General features: G+C 40.2%; 1 protein-coding gene across 1 annotated transcript in view; it reads right to left on the bottom strand.

Moving 5' to 3' along the window:
* The window catches only part of KIDINS220 (kinase D interacting substrate 220), a 58,965-nt gene that overhangs the window by 43,790 nt on the left and 840 nt on the right, over window positions 1-14,335 (bottom strand). Inside the window, exons 2-9 of the mRNA XM_042809576.1 lie at window positions 10,883-11,030; window positions 9,820-9,918; window positions 8,862-8,960; window positions 7,254-7,352; window positions 6,180-6,281; window positions 5,621-5,719; window positions 4,176-4,373; window positions 1,879-1,977 (exon numbers count right to left, since the gene is read on the bottom strand). Of these exons, the coding sequence (XP_042665510.1) occupies window positions 1,879-1,977; window positions 4,176-4,373; window positions 5,621-5,719; window positions 6,180-6,281; window positions 7,254-7,352; window positions 8,862-8,960; window positions 9,820-9,918; window positions 10,883-10,990 (903 nt within the window). The 5' untranslated portion in view covers window positions 10,991-11,030. The remainder of the gene's footprint in view (window positions 1-1,878; window positions 1,978-4,175; window positions 4,374-5,620; window positions 5,720-6,179; window positions 6,282-7,253; window positions 7,353-8,861; window positions 8,961-9,819; window positions 9,919-10,882; window positions 11,031-14,335) is intronic.

Below are 14,335 nucleotides of genomic sequence, written 5' to 3'. Positions count from 1 at the left end.
TTAAAAAAAAAAAAAAAAAAAAAAAAAAAAAAAAAAAAAAAAAAAAGTGCAGCACTTTAATACTATAAGATTAATTTCAAAACCAATATAAAATGCAATCTCTATACTGAGAACAGCACACAAATCAGCAAATTTTAGTATAGTGCAGGGCAAATGGAAATGCTACCAACTCTAATTGGTACCAGTGGAACCTGGTGGGGAAATCTGGCTAAAGAATACAAAATCTATTTTAAAAACCAGAAGAGAATATCTTGAGAGCTCTAGCAACCTAAGAGAGCCAATCTGCCCTGAAACAGCTTCCAAAACACGTCTCCAAAAACCATACATGGGTTTTCAGTTGTAACTCAAATACATAGATTTTCTAACAAAATAAAAAAAACTTTTTTTTCTTCCTCTGTTATGTAGTATTTATGTTTCTCTGTTTTTTGTTTGCTTAGGGGTTCTCGTTTTAATGGAGCCTCTAAAAAGGAAAAGTCCAGAAAGATCTTCTTTATGGCATAGCCAATAAAACCAGTGTACTGGTGGACTGGTTGGTTGTTACAACAAAAGAACAACATTCACACTGGAAAGCTGTAAACAGACGTGAAGGTCAACACAAAGCATCAGAATGCAGATCAGCCACACAACACATCACTGAAGCAGGAGGGAAGGTTGACAGCTGCAAATCTCCTTACATTATGTTTTCTTTCCTCTCTCCCCAGTAATACATACTAACCCAGGAAACCTCTGACTGCACCTTTTTGTAGCCTGTAGTGGCAACTGCCCTGCAACTAGTTTCTTTTTGAGGCATATTTGCGTAGAGGCATTTTCAAGAAAGGACTCTAAACACAAACTTGCTTCTAAGCAGCCATTACAGCTCCAACCGTACTTTCATTTGCAGCTCTTCCTCTCTCACTTCTGGGCTTCACAGCAAACTGACTTTAAAGCCTTTCTCACCAGTTTAACAAACCTGCTCACTGAGATTTCTTTCCTCTCAGGTCACCTCTTCCTCAGCCATGAGCTTCCAACAGGACACCAGAGTGGGGAAGCTGATTCCTTGCTAACATCAGCTGCAAAGCCAGACTCTGGTCTACTGGATGCTCACAGCTAAGCCTTTCACCTGAGCTCCTCTTCATTTCCCAAGCACTAGTTCACAAAACCCTGAAGTCACTTTCTATCTGCTCAGGGTCTCCCCTGAGCTCCCAGTATCCGTGGGGACGGAGCACAAAGAACACGTGAGCTAGGAGGCCAAGCAGAACTCAGCAATGCTTCCAGAACACCACAGAAGAAAGCAAGCTGAACATAAAATAAAAGTGCTGAGCTCAGCTAAGAGAGCTTTTGGAAGAGTACTAACAGAACCCTACACAAAGGACAAAAACGGAAAGGAAGGACAAGCAGAAAATACAGAATCCACTGCCAATAACTGCTTGTTGCAGCAAGGAAGTTTGCTAAAGAGGGAACCAATCAAATACAGGGACGTGACTGGCTTAGCATTACTAATACTATGTTGATATGATACCCCTGTTGGCAGTATAAAAAGTACCAAATATTAGAATATTAAGTGTATTAAAATACTTCACATTATTTTAGATCTGTTTAAACCTTTATTTCATCAGCAGTGCTGGTGGAGTAAGTTCTGTTTACACCCTTTGCATTTCAACCATTATGAACAGCAGCTAAAAGTTTCTGCTTAGCACACCATCACAGTTACATACACTCAGTCTTTAAGACTGCACTGCAACACGACATTTTTACCATTCGATGGGAAGCTGAGCTCCCTATAGAGCAGAATTTGAAAAGCTTTTTAAAGCCCTCTTTTTAGACACACAGTGTAATTGTTTGATATCCAGATTCACAACCTATTTAAGGAGGATGTGACATGTACACTGTTGTACTTACCTGACCTCTGATGTCTATATCAGCATATTTATGGAGCAGGGCCCTGACAATTTCAACATGACCTCCTCTAACAGCCCCAATCAGCACTGTGTCTCCGCTCTGGAAAAATTGTGAAAGAATACTGAAGGTGAATTAACTCTGTTCAGCAAAAAAAGAAAGCCAACATGAAAAATAATGACAGCCTCCAAAGAGACATTGTGCCTGTGCACTTTTTAAAAGAAAGATGAAAAACAAAAAACAAAAAACAACAAAACAACACACTGAACAGCCAAAACAAAACTTTCAATCTCTGATTGAAAATAACAGATATACAGCTGTACATATATTTTGTTTTTTGCAAAGAGATTAAGTATTACAGACTCATGGGCAAAACGAACATCCAAGGAATGCATATCCATCTTAAACAACTAAAGCCTGAACTACTAATGGGGAGGAAGAAGATCAGCTGTTCTCTATGTTCATAAGACAACTAAAACTCACGGCAATCACAGAATCATAGAATGGTTTGGGTTGGAAGGGACCTTTAAAATAATCCAGTTCCAACCCCCTGCTATAGGTGGGGACACTTCCCACCAGACCAGGGTGCTCAGAGCCCCATCCAGCCTGGCCTCGAATGCTCCTAGGGGAGGGGACATTCACAACCTCACTGGGCAACCTGTTCCAGTGTCTCACCACCCTCACAGTATTTATTCACAGAATTTATTCCTAATATCTACTCTAAATCTCCCTTCTTCCAGTTTAAAACCACTTCCCCTTGCCCCGTCACTACCTGCCCTCACACAGAGTTGCTCCCCATAAGCAATAACCTCTTTAAAGTCAGTCTGGAATGTTGGCTGCCTTCTTTGGACATTCAAAAATGACAAAGGATTTTCGAGATTTCTCTGGAGTGAGTGAGTGTGTATGCACAGACTTGACTGCTACCCAGTTTACACTCTGTCATAAGAGAGAAAAGAAGCCAAAGGCTGGTTTCAGCTCTAATTAATTGAAAGAAAAGTTATTTTGCTGTGGTAAATTGAGTTACAAAAGTGTAAAACAGTTACAGTTTTGCTTAAGGCTTCTCACTTTAACACACTTAAGAATCCATCATCATTTCAGAAAGTGAAATCCTGAAATGACTTCTTTAATAATTATTTTATCACAGAACAAGAAAAATAAATGAAAGTACAGCTAAATCACAGACATGGAAATCAGTTATAAACCTGAGCAGTAACAGGTCCTCTATCAACTGCAGTCATGCATCTGGCTGGCAAACAAGAGATTTGCCTTTTTCAAAATCTACTCTACAGTTTGAAACTAGAACTACTTGTTGTCTGACGTATTTTGGAATGCATCTGCACTGTAAGTTGTCATTTATTCTTCCCAAAAGCACAGAAGAATACACAGCTGCAGCATTTTGTTAAAGAAAAGGTGGAAAGGGAGATTCTAAATATATTTTCTTAAACGTTTAAAGTTTTGCCTTGGTATGTAGTCTGGATCAAAGTCTTTGTCCAACGCAGCACTGCAGCTCAGCACAAAATCATCTACTATATGCATAAAGCTGAGACATGAAATACGGGAAAATGCATCCAAAACTCCTTTTAAAATTACACAACAAATACAAGGAAGTTTTTCTCATCTCTCTGCAGCCCTCAAGGAATTCACTTTTGGACTGAAACACAATTTAGGATAATGACACCTTAAAACCATGTCACTACCCTGAAATAAAATCATAATCTTGACAGAGGCACCTAAATTTAGGTATCTAAGCCTCTATTATGCCCTTGGCTGCAGTGCTGCCTCTGCCACTTCAGAAAACAATGAACTCAAGGCAGCACTGCAAACAGTCCAAAGCATATCTATGTAAGCAAATGAAAAAAGGCCTGAGTGGCCAGTGTAATTCTCACTCTAGCTGCTCAGAGGTACACAGTGCATCTACACATCACATCTACGTGTCTCAGTGGAAGTCTTCCTCTCGTATATGGAATTTCCCCAATAAAATGTTTTTTAAATGTTAAAGATGAGGTGTGGCATTGAAAGAAATATATTATTATTTCCAGTATCCGTTTACTATTTTAATAGCATGATCATGAATATTAATATACAAAAAACCACCCCAAAGCTGCACACTAGCACAAAGTTTTTGGAGTTGTTTCATTTTAAAAAGTGATTTTTACTTCCTCTCTCTTACGGCAGCCACTTCAAATATCTGCAGCACTGCAATACACGGAAACACCGCTGGGTGGCAGAAACATTAAAAAACGTACCCACACATTTGCACTCCATACACTGGTATTTAAACGGTAAGAAAGTTTGCTCACTCTGTCAGGAATATTCACGTAAGTTCCAGCATCGAGAAGATCCTGCACAATCTCCGTATGCCCTTCCTTTGACGCAATCATCAAAGCTGTATTTCCATCTTTATCAGTTAAGTTCACGTTTGGGTTCCTTTTCAGGATTTCTTTCACCGAGTCGGTGTAGCCTCCCTTAACTGCCACAATAAGTGCAGTCATCGAATTCTGTGAACAAACAAATAAAGAGGTTTTGTTTTACAGTCAATATAGAACCCATCACTGCATCAGCTTAAATAACAGAAGAACACCCGATGATGCATCTTTGTTAGGGATCCAAATGTTTCCTTAGCTTTACATCCTGATGTTCATATACCATGCTTATGCTTTTGCACTAAAAAATAAAAAGCTAAAATGGAAAGAGGAAGAAGAAAAGAGATACTAACACTACAACAAGAAAGCGTTTTAAATGCAAATGGAAAAGTTCCATTTAATTGAACTTCTGAATGTCATAGGCACTGAGCAATCACCTTCCTGCCACATGAGAATTCAGTATTATTACAATCACCAAGGTTGACACAGACCTCCAGGATCATGCAGTCCAACTGTCCACCCATCACCAATATTTCCCACTAAGCCATGTCCCCCAGTACAACATCTAAACGTTCCCTGAACATCTCCTGGGACAGTGCCTCCACCACCCCCCTGGGCAGCACATTTTTTTAGCCTTGAAAAAAGGCGACTGAGAAGGGAACTGATCCAGGTCTATAAATATCTGAGGTGTGGGGGCCATAGTGATGAGGCCAGTCTCTTTTCAGTGGTATGTGGAGACAGGACAAGGGGAAATGGACATAAGCTGCAGCATAGGAAGTTCTGCACAAATGTGCACAAGAACTTCTTTACAGTGAGGTGACGGAGCACTGGAACAGGTCCATTTCCGCCTCAGCATTCCAGGCACTCTGCTCTTAGCTTTGTAGCATTGCCTGGGGTTGTTGTAGCCGAAGCGCAGGACCCAGCACTTGGTCCTGGTTGAAATCCATCTCATTTTATCTACTATCAAGGTGTCAACACCATTCAGAAAGAGTTGGGTTTTCTTGGTTTTTTTTTTTTTTTTTTTTTTTTTTTTTTTTTTTTTTTTTTTTAATACGAACTTCAGAAATAATCATACAAATAACAAAAGCTGTCCTACATAATTTCCCATTCAGTTTTATTTAGTTTGAACCAGTATTTTCAATTACTTGTTATTTAAATTGCTAAATAATGAAATCTGCTTTAATTAGAAATAAAACAACACACAACTGAAACTTAAAAAAAGAAACCAGCCAACCCTAACTTCAGAAAAGTTGTAACTGTCACTAGCATTTTCAAAAGGCATGCTGAGTTAAATTTATTTGTACTTGCAAATATCTGAACATATGTTAATAGCACAGATGTACGTGCCTCCACCTTTCACTGGAAAACAAGCAGTTACTTACAGCTCCTTCTTGATCAACATCAGCTCCCATTTGCAGCAAGTATTTCACACAATCCAAATGGCCTTTCCTAGCTGCCCACACCAATGGGGTGGTTCCATACTGCAAAAGTATTGCAAAACATTGTCATATTTAGTATCTTCTACATTTTAGTACTCATCCTATGCTTAAGTCATTTGCTATTACAAAGACAAAACTTCATTATAAAAAATTGATACATGAATCTGAAAAGCCACTAACATTTTTTTTCCTAAAGATTCTAGCAATAAAAGCTATTAGTCTATGCAAAGAACAGAAATACCTTCCACTGAAACAAGTGTTCACAGCCATCCTAGGGAAAAACTTCCAGCATTTATAATGACTTACTCAATTACACTAATTCTAAGCTTATGGGCAACATATAATGTCAAACATTAAACTACTTGACACGTTTATTTATAGACAGATAGATATTTAAACTACTGCAATCATTTTCAGATATTACAGGCAAAGAACACAATTCATTTTTACAAGAAATGTACCAATCCTTAATGAAATGAAATCTCACAACAACATAACTTACTTTGTCAGAACAGTTCACTTTAGCTCCATGCTGCAGTAAGAGATGGACTATATCTGAGTGGCCCCGTCCTGCTGCCCAAATAATTGGATAAACACTGTATTGCTTGGAAGAAAAAGAATACAGGATGAACCACAAGGATGAATACTGCTTTTAATTTTTCAAACACATTATTGATGTACTGATCACAGTACTCCAGGAGGTGATGAACTCCCAGGAGAAGGAATACACAGAACAAATCTAATAACATATAAAGTTTCCTAGCACATTGTGTAGATGATGGCTAAAAAGAGGCTGCTGTTTTGAAACAATTTTCTAACTCCTTAAACAAGGCTTAAAAATTCACATTCACGTTTGTAATGGAAGAGAAAAATCAAATCAGTTATGCTTTATTCCCTAAGTAATCAACACTGCAGATCAATCGTGCCATGCAAGAAGCTCCATACTCAAAGAAGAATCAGAATGGGATGGGAAGTGGCTACTGGTTTTCCCTTTAGCAGTCATTACTGCATCAGCCACCAACTTGCTTATGCTGTCATTCAAATGTCAAGAAACCACCTGTCAAGATGCATGTGTATATATTATATATATATTATATAGTATATATATATATATATTTCTTTAATAAGAATGCTTATAAGTTGAAAAAAATTTCAAAATCCGAACTACATAATTCTGTCTCGCAGTTATGGCACATCATTCTACAATCTAGTTCAATTGGTAACTTATGGAACAATTAAAACAAATTGTTTCTAACCTAACAGATTAGTTACTCCATTAACTTACACAGATGCAGAAAAATGACAATGGTTAGGCAAGCAAGATTACATACACTATTGATTTCCTCTATTATCTCCTCTCCTGCTGATCTGAACCTTACTAAGAGGTACTCATTTAATTACTTTAATTAAAAAAATAGTGGCTGCCATACAAAATCAAAACAATTACTTCCATTAATAAAGTACAATGATTAATGTTATACTGTCGAAGATGCTAATCAAGGTAAGATTAGGATTCCAGATGTTAAACATCTTGCTGGGGAACAGAAAATAGATGGTTCTTAAGGCAAACACTTACCATGCCAGTGATGTTTGGATTTGCTCCCTTCTCGAGCAGCAGCTTTGCTACTTCAGTACGGCCTTTATACGAAGCCCACATCAGAGCAGTCCATCCTCCCTGGCAAGCACAATTCAAACAGACACCATCACTGAAAAATACTCTCTAGAAACCTAATTGTAGACTGTTACTTAACTTGCCATTCTTCAAGTCTAAAATGTAACAAGGACTGACTCCTCAGCCTTATAATCCTACTGACGTTACAAATGCATGTGTGCAAACACTGATTTCCCGCTGTGTGCAAAGCCTGGCAGAGCATTGCACCTCAAACATTCCTGATTTTCTGTGAACACATCACTCAAACTTCAATTGCATACAAACCAACGACTGGACAGATCAAAAAGAACAAATTACTTTAAAACAAAAGGCCAGATTTCAAATCAATCAACTTGAAGGACTTGCTTTTGATTTGTCTAACAGACACCTACATGTCCTACTCAAAGTAACTACGTAATGACTCCCTCCTTCCTGACAGATGCCATGTGTCCTTATAAGGGAGCAGTTAAGAGCAGTTAGCTTTAAACCTTACAGATGTGGTCATTTCAGTTTGTAAACACAGAAACAAAGAGGTTTCATCATCTTAGGCATGTGTTAGGTCAGGTAACCAAAGCCAACTTTAAAGCAATGCCTCTGTTAATTACAAGCACAATTTTTATTACTCTCTAGTAGATATTTTCTGAGGTCAAGGTCCCTCTCAGATTGACACAGGCCTAGAAACACAGTGCTTGCCAAGCAGGCGTGACCACCATTGCAATATTAGGAAAAAGCACGACATGGCAGCATGCCTCACTCTTCAGAGTGAAATCGCAATTAAGGGAAGCACTTGAAGTCTCTTAGTGGTTTCCCAATTCAAGCAGAACAAAACTAGTTTTCTGAGGGGTATCCAGCTTTCACTTCTGTCAAGAGAGACATTTGTAGCTCTACAAACCAGCAACCAAGCACTCTAACCTTCTTCATTAAACATGCAAGCTATTTCTCCAATTCTTCAGGTGGACTGGACTTCACTTTTCACATAAAAAATTCAGCAAAATAAATGAAATCAAGTGCCAGCATACTGAGGACAAGGACTGCTGGATGGGCCATCACAGCTGCACTGATCAAAAGCAGATACAAAGAGGCAGCTTCTGAAAAGGAATCACAGAATGGCCTGGGTTGAAAAGGACCACAATGATCATCCAGTTCCAACCCCCTGCTATGTGCAGGGTTGCCAGCCACCAGACCAGGCTGCCCAGAGCCTTGAATGGCTCCAGGGATAGGGCATCCACAACCTCCTTGGGCAACCTGTTCCAGTGCATCACCACCCTCTGTGTGAAAAACTTCCTCCTAACATCTAATCTAAAGGAGTAACATTTTACAAAAATATTAACCAAGGAATGGTAAGAGAGACACACAAGAAAACCACTGTGATAACAGCATTTAAATATTTTCCATTATAGTAGCATTGATACAGTACATAGTAGAAGAATAAGAGATCAATGCTTTTAATAAATTGAACATTTCTAACATCCTAAATTGTTCCTGTCACTAAAATACAAAAATCTTTCAGTCTCACAACAGGACAACACATACCAAATCCCTATGCTCCAAATTGACACCGTAACTGAGAAGTTCTGCTATGATGGCTTCATGTCCTTCTTTAGCTGCCGAAATTAGAGCTGTCCAGTTATCCTAAAAAAGGAAAAATAACAAGCGATATTCAGTATTACAATACTGGCTTAATACTACAAGATTGTAACAACCACTGCATTGTTTTTCAAGTGTAAATTTGCATGACAGAAAACGCACAACTTCTTTAAAGTTATCTTTTAAAATAACACATAAAAACTTGTAAGTACCCTGACAGTTATACAACTGGAATTACAGACTGCAAATCATCTCCATCCCTCTCCTATCAGCCTCCACTCCTCAGTTCACTACAGATTAATTTCTTAACACTTTTACAGGAGAAGCAAAACCTAAGAAGTGAATAATGCAAAGTCACTTAGAACTGCTGGCCAGGAGCAGACAGTGACTGGCAGCACAGAAAATGGGGTGGCCCGTTTCCACATACAGTGAATGCCAGCACCCAAGGAGCGAACGTACAGGGGAGTCTTGACCAGCGCCCTGCCTCTTTTGTCTGTGATTTTGCTACAGGGGGGATCCGACTTCCTTCTGCTGCTACTTCAGGTGGCTGCAGGCCCTCTTTTCTACTTGTCTCTGTTCTGGCTTTCACGTGCAATAATCCTTTAACCTAAATTCTCCCTCAGTATTTACTGAGAAACACAAAAACCAAACAAAAAACAAGCCTAACAGACCAACCACATCACTAATGCCAGAAGAAAAATCACTTGGATATCAACTCTGTTGATGCAATATTGCTCTATTTCACCTGTCCTCTCATTTCAATGACAGCCAACACTATCACTGTAATTCCTTTTTACAGTACCATTTCCCTACCAAAAAAAAAAAGAAAAAAAAAACAGCAGCAGCGTTCAGCATTCTTCTCCCTCTGTGGTTAGGTACTGCAACACACAGTGCTAATACTTACTGCATCCTCCAAGTTGCAATTAGCTCCTTTCTTGAGAAGCTCCTGGACAATTTCTAAATTGCCTTGCTCAGCAGCCAACATGAGTGGAGTCTGGCCATTCTGCAATTAAAATGACACGTAAAAAGCAATGCATTGAGAAGTGACACAAATTATGCATATATACTAAAAAATAAAAGGCCCCAAACTACTGAAGACTATGAAGTTCAGATCCCAGTTTCCAGCTGCCAATGAGAAGCAGTGAAAAGGCTTACTTCTCCAGAGCTCACCCTCAGGCAAGTCACTGCCACCAGGGAGGTCCTGGCGCTGACAAGCCTTGCCTTGCCAGCAGTCTTTGCAGACATGCCCCCCTGGGGCTGGCAGGCATTCTGTTCTGTTGTTCTGTTCTTACCCAACTCCTGGGAGAGCGAAAAGAAGGTCTTGGCAAGTCCAAAACTAGAAACAGAATTGCGCTCAATGCTGTTGAATTCCAAAGAAGAGCTAACATTTAAACAAAACTCCTGATATTGATGCATATAAACAGTGTGTAGTTTCCCCAGTGCAAACCTTCCTCATGGGTTTGAAACTGATGCAAACCATACCCATGTCCAGCAATTACCTTCTCCAATGCAAAGATATCAGAAGAAACATTTCTAAGCAACGAGTGGTTAAGCATTGGAATGCTGACTTGAGGGGACGCAGGACTTCCATCCTTAGCACTTCCAGATTTCTCTCTGCTAAGTCCCTGAGCACCTTGATCTAACCATGAAATGAGCTCAACCATGAGGTATACACAACTGCCTCTGTGAACTTAGAAACAATTCCCAGCTGCAGATAGCATCTCCATCCACAAACTAAGCACAGATCTGCATTTTCCAGCTCAGAAGAACACTGAGAAAACAATTACAACTAAGGATGCTGAAGAGCTCACAGACACTGAACTGTATGCTCAGTCTGTGCAAAGGTAAGCAAACAGCTGAAAATAAAGCTGACATTTTTGAATTTATTAGCGTGGTCTCACTGATTCTACTCATTACTTAATAAAAAAAGCTGAAGTATGAAACAACCTTTTCAAAATCCACCTTACCTCGTTTCTCTCATCTACGTCCCTGCATTTCTCCAGCAGTGCTTTCAGAGCAGGAACATTTCCTTCTTCTGCATAGGTCAGCAGACTCTGATTCATCAGACTTGCCATCTTCACACAGTATTTAGAATGCTTCTGTGACAAAGCTTATCTGTATTAAAAAAATAATAAGAAAGCATAAGTAAAGGCTACGAGTTAATTCTGACATTATAAAACAGAAATTGTACACGTCAATACATCAGCAGTCGTGTACAAAGCTCCATTAGTCTCCTAAATAAAATACTTCAGAGATCAAACGCTGCATTATAATGAAAAGGCAACTGCATAATTTCTCTAGGTTTCAGCAACAAAAGTTTCTTTATTTTTTAGGTTCTGGCCAAATGGGAACTATGAATGCAACGCACAGCAGTCTTTCACACACATAAATGTTTCTGCATGCATAACACTGTGGGAATACCTGTACGGCTACAGATACATGCAACATATACACTAGTTGTGTACAGTGCAACCCTTATGGACATAAGCACAACAACGAGACCACTCAACATTATCAAACAGTGATAATAACCTCAATTACAGTCACACAGGACTTTGAAGAGCACCATTTATCAAGCAAGTTTTCAGCAACTTGATCCAGACATGCCTGCACGTTGTCATCTTCCTACTCAAACACGACACAGCTTCTGTCGACTGACACGCAAGATGGGAGAGTGCTCTTGGTTAAGAGACAGCACTAAGGAACAGAAGACTTGCTGTGAAGCTATATAAACTGCAGGTACAGCAGAACAAAGGGAGAAGAGAGGAGAAGCAGGAATGTAAATCACACCCTTAAACCCAGGCTTCAAATCGAGGCTGCAATCTCAAGATCAAATTCCAAAGCAGATTTAGGCACCTGAGCTCTCCGTGCTCCAGACTTCCACGCGCCAAGCAAAATACATGAACCAAACAACGTGACTCAGACACTATTTAAGACCCAAACCTCAAATCTGTTCCAAAGAAGCCCAGACTTGGCACACAACACCCAGTTTCCATAGGCACTGCACAAACACACAGCCCCTCCCACAAGAAAAGCCAGAAACCAAAAGGCATAGTGTGCTCAGCACTTAGCACGGAGCAGAGGGGGGTAAGCAGCAGCACAGCAGTAGGAGCATGCAATTGGTTTGGTTGTTCTGCTGTTTGAGTTGTGGGTTTTTGTTTTTCGTAGGAGGAAAAGCTAATTGAGAGGCTGCAAACTTAACAAAAGAAAAAAAAACACCAAAGCACACCAAAAGTGGAAGACTGAAAGGAAGCAGAGTGATTACAGGGATTCAGTACCCGCACTTGAGTACTTACTGTCATTTTAGCTACAGAAATGCCACAGAAGCAGCCTCCCTCCCAACCCATCCGGACTTCCCAGCCCTGTGCCAATGGCGCAGAGCTTCTCAGGTAATCAAGATGCCACTCCATGTTCACATTCACATTCCCTCTATCCTTTGTACACATCCTGACAGAAGCCCACACAACCCAACTCACCGCTCGCTCTCACTCCACTACCCCTGAGCAGCACCCCAGCTCCTTCCTGCAGCCTCAGCTCTCACCCTACTTTCCACATACAGTAAACTGAGGATATGTTTAAAATCACATGCTAAACACAATAGCCATGTCTTACAGAGAAATTACACAATGCATTTGCAAGCAAAGTTCAGCCAGTAAATTCTCAGCTGGCGTGAAAAGGAAAAAAAAGAACTCAGCAGTCCTTCCGCTTCAAAGCGGAGCTCTTTGCTTCATGTTCCTCACTGCTCTAATTCAAAAAGGCAAAGGCAGCCCTGCTGCCTTACAGATAAGTTTCTGCTCCAGCAATGCTGCTTGAACTCCCAGTCATCACAGATGCACAGCTGCTGCCTCACCTCTGGCATGAGCCCTCAGGTGCAACCGAAACCTTTGGCTCACAGCACAACACTCTAAAACACGCACCTGGAGCTTCTTCTGCAAACCCTACGTTAATATTCCTTGTTTGTACATGAGAAAAGCCATTGGGGTGAGCCGTCTCTATGGGTGGCACTACCAGTCTTCGTTACGCTTCACTGTCACAAAGCATGCCCTTCTTAGAACAGGTAATGGTCCATTTTATGAATCAAGAACAATGAAATTCAATATAAACACCCTGGATTTCATACCCCATGCGTTTATATGGCACTTCTCAGGCAAGGCTTCTGGAGCTCCTAAGGACCAAGGCCACCACAGGCTCTAGGAAAGGACTGTGGAGAAGAACAGCAACATCCATCCTAAAAACATAACTGATTTTTGTTTTCATTTTTTACTTGCTTCAATAAACATGCCTAAAATCTGGCTGAAGTTTGTGTGTGGTATTTTAACTCACAGCAGCAACTCAGCGCAAGTGGAGCCCAATAAGCAAGGCCCACTTTACTATGTAATAAGATTAATTACTGTTACGGAAATTATGCAGACTGTAGGGGTGCTCAGCAGTAAGACGGGGTTTCTTCCAATGCTTTAGATTTCTTTTAAATTACCATAAATGCTCTGGATCAAGACTGTGGCCATGGCTAGAAAAATAAGGTCATTCTGTGTTGAAGCACAACACTTCTCTAAGAGCAAGGCTCCTGAAGCACGTGGTCATACAGCAAGAAATGCACACTGCCAACACAAACGTCAACAGCACTTCCTTTTCCAAAAGAGAGAATGAGAACTTAATCCCTGCCAACCCTCAAAGCACCCAATACATAGACAGTCATAAACGTGCTTCATTTAAAGCATTTATTTTGCTTTCAGACACAGAGCAAGTATTTTCACAATCCCAAGCTTGTATCATTTAAATCCAAGAACCTATGTGGAAACTGATACACTTTGATTTTCCCCACTAATGCCAGCCAGTTCTCAGCCAACAAACTTCCTTATTCCTAATCCAACCTTCTGAGCTTGGAATGCTCACAATGCCCAGCGACGGCACAGCCCAGTGCTTTTGGACACAGAGAACAAACCAAGAGAGGACAAGATGTATTCAGAGCACAGAGGGTCAGGTGAAGGTAACGTTTGCACAAGGGTTAAGCCGTTTGGGTTTGGATTAACCACCTCTCCCCTCCTGCACTGAAGCACACGTTATCACTGCTTTGGGAAGACTGCAAAAATTTGCTGATTTATAGAAACATCGTTACTCTCAACTGCATTATCAATCCTTCACGACACCTTATTACTTATCATGTGTATTTAATAAACATCGGAATAGCTGACAAGCCAGACGTAAAATGACATGAAGCGATTGATATCTTTAAGTACTCCTTCTATTGGGACTGCCAAGATTTCACTTAAATAACATTTCTGAAACAGCTGAAACGAGGTTCTAAAATACCAACTTCTGGCAGCCAGAGGAAGAAAGAAACCTGAAGAAAGCTTCTGTAAACAACCTGCACCCCCATCACTTCTCCAGCTCTAGAGAGTTGGAAATACGGTGAAGCTGCA

Source organism: Centrocercus urophasianus, unplaced genomic scaffold (assembly GCF_019232065.1).
Source record: "Centrocercus urophasianus isolate 14NV4802_14NV808 unplaced genomic scaffold, USGS_Curo_1.0 seq_10, whole genome shotgun sequence".
In the NCBI taxonomy this organism is placed as follows: domain Eukaryota; kingdom Metazoa; phylum Chordata; class Aves; order Galliformes; family Phasianidae; genus Centrocercus; species Centrocercus urophasianus.
Note: the sequence above shows the minus strand (reverse complement) of the source record. Positions and strands in the feature narration are given on the sequence as shown.